The sequence below is a fragment of the Vitis vinifera genome, chromosome 12, assembly GCF_030704535.1.
Source record: "Vitis vinifera cultivar Pinot Noir 40024 chromosome 12, ASM3070453v1".
In the NCBI taxonomy this organism is placed as follows: Eukaryota; Viridiplantae; Streptophyta; class Magnoliopsida; order Vitales; family Vitaceae; genus Vitis; species Vitis vinifera.
In genome coordinates, this window is record NC_081816.1 from 9,711,749 (window position 1) to 9,717,289 (window position 5,541).

Consider the following 5,541-nt stretch of genomic DNA (forward strand, 5'->3'; position numbering starts at 1 on the left):
TACCAAAATTCTCCACATACAATGGGTCCAGCGATCCCTTCGACCATATCATGCATTATCAACAGCTCATGACGCTCGATATTGGCAACGACGCGCTGTTGTGCAAAGTATTCCCCGCCAGTCTACAAGAGCAGACCCCTTTCATGGTTTCATCGCCTACCTCCCAATTCTGTTGGCAATTTCAGGGACCTGTCCGAAGCTTTCGTGGGACAATACTTGTGCTCCGCTCGACACAAGCAGAACATCAGCACTCTGCAAAACATAAAAATGCAGGACAACGAATCCTTAAGGGAGTTCGTGAAGCGGTTTGGTCAAGTCGTGCTTCAAGTAGAGGCTTGCGGTATGGATGTTGTCCTACAGATCTTCAAGCGAAGCATCTGTCCAGGCACACCATTTTTCGAATCGCTAGCTAAAAAGCCTCTTACAACGATGAACGACTTGTTCAGACGTGCAAACAAATACTCAATGCTCGAAGATGACATACGAGCAGCCACCCAGCAAGTCCTAGTTGCTGGGCAAGCATCTAGAAGTGGCATGGATAGAAGTGCCAAACTTCCGGACCGGCCGAGGCCGTCCGATCGAAGACAGAAGGGACCAAGTCGCCCGGAAAGGTCACCCCTCACGCCTCTTTCCATATCATATGAAAAACTTCTTCCTATGATCCAAGGTCTGTCCGACTTCAGGTGGCCTAGACCCCTCGGAACGGACCCAACCAAAAGAGATCATAGCAAGAGATGTGTCTTCCACAAGGAGCATGGTCACACAACGGAAGAATGCAGGTGCCTCCATTATTTGGTCGTAAGGCTCATAAGGGCGGGAAACTTAAAACAATACCTCCGCTCAGATACCAAAGGAAGAGACGCTTTCCAAAATCATAATTCTGGAGCCCCCAAAGCCTCAGCTGCCCCCAAAGCCGTTATAAACTATATTAACGGAGGCTCATCTGACGAGGAGTATGACTCTAAGCGAAAGAGACAAAAGTTGTTGCGGGATGCATCAGTACGCGAACGTATCAACTCCATCCGGCCTGGACTAACTGGAGGAGGCCTTCGCTCCATAGATGGAACAATCATTTTCCCACCAGTAGACCCCACCCCGACATTGCAGCCACACCGCGACGCCCTCATCCTATCCCTAGAGATAAGAGACTTCAACATGAGACGCATTCTGGTTTACCCAGGCAACTCGGCCAATCTTGTGCAAGCATCGGTCGTTAGCCACATGGGGCACAGTCTCACGAACCTTGAAAACCCTAGACGAATCCTATCCGGATTCAACGGGTCATCAACTATGTCCTTGGGAGACATTGTACTGCCGGTCCAAGTTGACCCAATCACTCTCAACGTACAATTTTCGGCAGTACAAGATTTATCACATTTCAATGTCATCTTGGGGCGCACATGGCTACACTACATGAAAGCCATCCCCTCTACATATCATCAAATGGTAAGTTTCCTTACCAAGGATGGCCAAATTGATCTATATGGCAGCCAGTTAGTCGCTCGCCAATGCTACCAAATAGCACGAGAAACAGGGACCAGTCAGGAGGATGCATCCCTCCCTAAGTCCAGCAATGCACATGACCAATAGCAATTATTGGGTCCGGTGGACAAAGATCCCCCGGCAGCAGATCCCTTGCAAATAATCCAAATTTCGGAAGAAAGTACTCATCTTACGAATATCAGTTCCCTCCTGACACCAGAAGAAACCCGGAGCATGCAAAACTCCCTCAGACAAAACCATGACATTTTCGCATGGGCACATTCCGATATGAAGGGAATTCATCCCTCCATTACTTCTCATAAGCTTAATGTCTTGCCAACAGCCAGACCCATCCGGTAGAAGGTTAGACGTTTCCACCCGGACATACAAACAATTATCCGGAATGAGGTTGACAAATTACTAGAAGCCGGATTCATCAGAGAAGTAGATTACCCGGTGATGCGACTCATGGTATGTAACACCCAAGCATTTTCTCTTAAGGGTAATTTAGGAAATTGTTATTAATAATTAAATTAATTGATTAATTAATTTAATAAAGTGGAAGAGTGGTAAAAGTGTAATTTTACGAATAAATACCCTAGGTATAAATTAGAAATTTTATTCTTTCCCTTCTTTTCTGAATAGAGTTCCTGTTCGCAGAATTCCAGAGAACGTAAGGTTGGAGTCAGATTTCAGGGTTGAAGAACAGATCTCTATAGGTAAGTTTCTAACCCCTAGATTATTATTTTAGATTCATTAGTTAATTTCAAGCATTAGATATATTTTTTTTGGAAAACCCCAAATCTAGATTAGGGTTAGATTATTTTTTTAATTTGTTTTAATATCAAATAGTGAAAATTTAATATTTTGATTTTAATATTGGAATTTGGGAGATCTTAAGTTTTATTAGAAAAAAAAAAAAATTTCCTTGGAAGGTTTTGATTTTAGGCTAGGGTAAATTTTATATAAAAATAAATAAATAAATATATTGTTATTTGTGGTTGAAGAGATTAGAAAATGTTAAAAAAAAAAAAAAAAAAAAAAAAAAAAGGGAGAACGCGTGTGCATGGCAATGAAAGGAAAAAAAAAAAAAACTAAACTTGCTTTTTTTTTTTGTTTCGTTTGGTGTACCCGAGACATGAGCCTTTTTATATATATATATGTATATATATATATATATATATAATAAAGCATGATGATGGAAATGAAAAAAAAAAAAAAAAAGTTGTTTTTTTTGGTTTGGTTTGGTGTACCCGAGACATTGAGTGGTTTTTGAATTGATTAATTAAAATAATAATATTTAGTTTTAGATTTATAATTAAGATAATAGTAATAATAGATTTAGCAAAATATATATATAGAGTTTTATAATGAAATAAAATTGTAATTTAATTAAATTAGTAGTGTGTTATTAGAAATAAATTGGGAATTTATTAGTTTTATTTAAATAAGGAATAGATTAGTTAAATTATAGATAAATAGTAATAATTGTTTCTCTTATGTTATATTAGGTGAAGAGTAGATTATATTTTTTCAGAATTATTCTTCTCCCAAGCTTTCAAGGACTTCTTTTGAGGTAAGGGAAGTTAATGTAATATTTATAAAATTAAATTATTTTATATGTTATTTTGAATTGTGGAAAATAAAATGATATTTTGTTATCATGCATGGATCAAATTGTTTTGCACTAAATGTTATGTCGGAATATTTTGTTTTATTTATGACACAAAATATGGAGATATTATGTTGTGTAAATTTGAATACTTGAACAAAAAACATCACTCTGGTTTATTTGGCCCTTGTCAACAGGATATAATAGTTGACTATTCGGCCCTGTCAATGGGATATAATAGTTGACCTTTACATTTCATGGTGGGAATGTAATTGATTTGGACCCCAGCCTCTAGGGGTTTGGTTAGAGGTTACTAGTACTAGTAGTGTTTGGTTCCGTCCACCAGGAACAATTTGAGGCTAGCCACCCATTTGAAAAGTCCCATCTAACTGGGCATTTGACATTTGATAACCAGAGTAATGAAAAAAATTGAATGGATTTGATTGAGTCTGATGTGAAAGTGTTTGAATTTGATATGAAATTGGTTGGTTGAATTTTGAATATATTGGTATTTTTGAAACTCTGATATTTGATGAGAAAAAAAAAAATTGATATCTCCTATTTGAAATGAAAATATTTGATCCATGAATTGCATTAATATTCCTTATTGGGCTGTGAGCTCATTCCCAATTGTTGAAAATTTTTCAGGTACTCTTAGTTCGGGTGAGGAGTGATGGCTAGGCTGAGGAATGGTCATCATTAGGATTTGACTTAGGATTTTATGTTGGATTTTGTTTAACTATTAGTTATGTTCATTTGGATCTTTTGGTATTTGGAAGTTATTTGGAAATTGAATTTTGAGGATTTTAGATTTTGTTCCACTACTCTGAACAGGTATTTGGTAATTGGTATCATCCAGTTACACTATGATTGTTTGGGTCAGATTATACTTTAAGCCTTCGGGTTTGAGGTGTGAGATGGAGAAATTCTTTGGTGTCATAGATTGCTCTGAGGAGCAAAAAGCCTCTTATGCAGCTTTTATGTTAGATAAAGAGGCAGATCATTGGTGGCGTATGACTAGGAGACTTTTGGAGGATCAGGGACCCATAACATGGAGACAATTTAGGGAGGCTTTCTACAAGAAGTATTTCCCTGATAGTGTTAGGCGGCAGAAGGTGGGAGAGTTTATTCGTTTGGAACAGGGGGATATGACTGTGGCTCAGTATGAGGCCAAATTTACAAAGTTATCACGTTTTTCCCCACGGTTGATTGCTACAGAGGAGGAAAAGGCATTAAAGTTTCAGGATGGATTGAAGCCTTATTTGAAGAACAAGATATCTATTCTGAAGCTTGGTGTCTATTCAGAGGTTGTTGATAGAGCCCTTATAGCAGAGAAAGATAATGAGGAGCTTCATCAGTATAGAGAACAGCAAAGGAAGCGAAATAGGAGTGATGGTGCTCATGGTAATCAAACACAGCGAAGGTCTACATCAGGAAGAAATCATAATAAAGGGAAGGCAGCGCAGAATTTAGATGGGGCTTGTCCTACTTGTGGTAAGAAGCATGGGGGTAGGCCATGCTATAGAGAGACTGGAGCTTGCTTTGGTTGTGGGAAGCAAGGACATTTGATCAGAGATTGTCCAGAGAATAGGAAGTTCATCACTGGGAAGCCTAAGGAGGAAAATAAGGAGGATAAACAGAAACCCAAAGCCCAAGGACGGGTGTTTGCTATGACTCATCGAGATGCTCAGGCCACTTCTGATGTGGTGACAGGTACTCTCCGAATCCACACCTTATTTGCTAGAGTCTTGATTGATCCTGGATCAACACACTCTTTTGTTTCAGTATCTTTTGCTGGTTTGTTGGGTTTGCCTGTTGCTAGCATGAACTTTGATTTGATTGTTGCTACTCCTATGGGAGATTCTGTTGTGGCTAGTAGAATGCTTAGAAATTGTATTGTGATGATTGGTTATAGGGAAATGCCAGTTGATTTAGTACTCCTTGACCTTCAGGATTTTGATGTGATTTTGGGGATGGATTGGTTAGCTTCCTACCATGCCTCTGTTGATTGTTTTGAGAAAAGGGTGACGTTTAGTATTCCTGGTCAGCCTAAGTTTAGCTTTGAAGGGAAGCATGTGGACAGACCACTGCGTATGATCTCAGCCTTGCGAGCTAGTAGCTTGCTCAAGAAGGGTTGCTAAGGATTTTTGGCGAGTGTGATGAGTAATGAAAGTGATTTGAAGTTGGAAGACATACCCATAGTAAAGGAGTATCCTGATGTCTTTCCAGAGGATTTGCTTGGCTTGCCACCAGAGAGAGAGGTGGAGTTCACCATCGATCTGGTACCAGGAACAGGTCATATGTCTAAGGCCTCATACAGGATGGCACCTGTGGAGCTTAAGGAGTTGAAAGTTCAGCTTCAGGAGTTATTAGACAAGGGTTTTATCAGGCCTAGTGTTTTACCTTGGGGAGCTCCTGTTCTATTTGTGAAAAAGAAGGATGGCTCA

At 39.3% G+C, this 5,541-nt stretch overlaps 1 protein-coding gene and 1 long non-coding RNA gene across 2 annotated transcripts; both read left to right on the forward strand.

Moving 5' to 3' along the window:
* The first annotated feature begins 267 nt into the window (after positions 1–267).
* LOC132254721 (uncharacterized) lies at positions 268–1,565 on the forward strand. The gene is made up of 2 exons (XM_059740926.1): positions 268–1,344; positions 1,491–1,565. The coding sequence occupies exons 1-2, from the start codon at positions 268–270 to the stop codon at positions 1,563–1,565; spliced, it is 1,152 nt and encodes a 383-aa protein (XP_059596909.1).
* A 501-nt stretch (positions 1,566–2,066) lies between these two features.
* On the forward strand, positions 2,067–3,891 carry LOC132254803 (uncharacterized). Its single transcript, XR_009467173.1, has 3 exons — positions 2,067–2,201; positions 2,994–3,058; positions 3,743–3,891. It is a non-coding gene; the product is annotated as an uncharacterized LOC132254803 (long non-coding RNA).
* Positions 3,892–5,541: the final 1,650 nt, after the last annotated feature.

Coding starts and splice junctions, on each gene's coding strand:
- LOC132254721 (XM_059740926.1), top strand. CDS start 268: ATGCAGGACAACGAATCCTTAAGGGAGTTCGTGAAGCGGTTTGGTCAA. Junction 1,345..1,490: donor TTGACCCAATCACTCTCAAC/GTACAATTTTCG, acceptor TCTATATGGCAG/CCAGTTAGTCGCTCGCCAAT.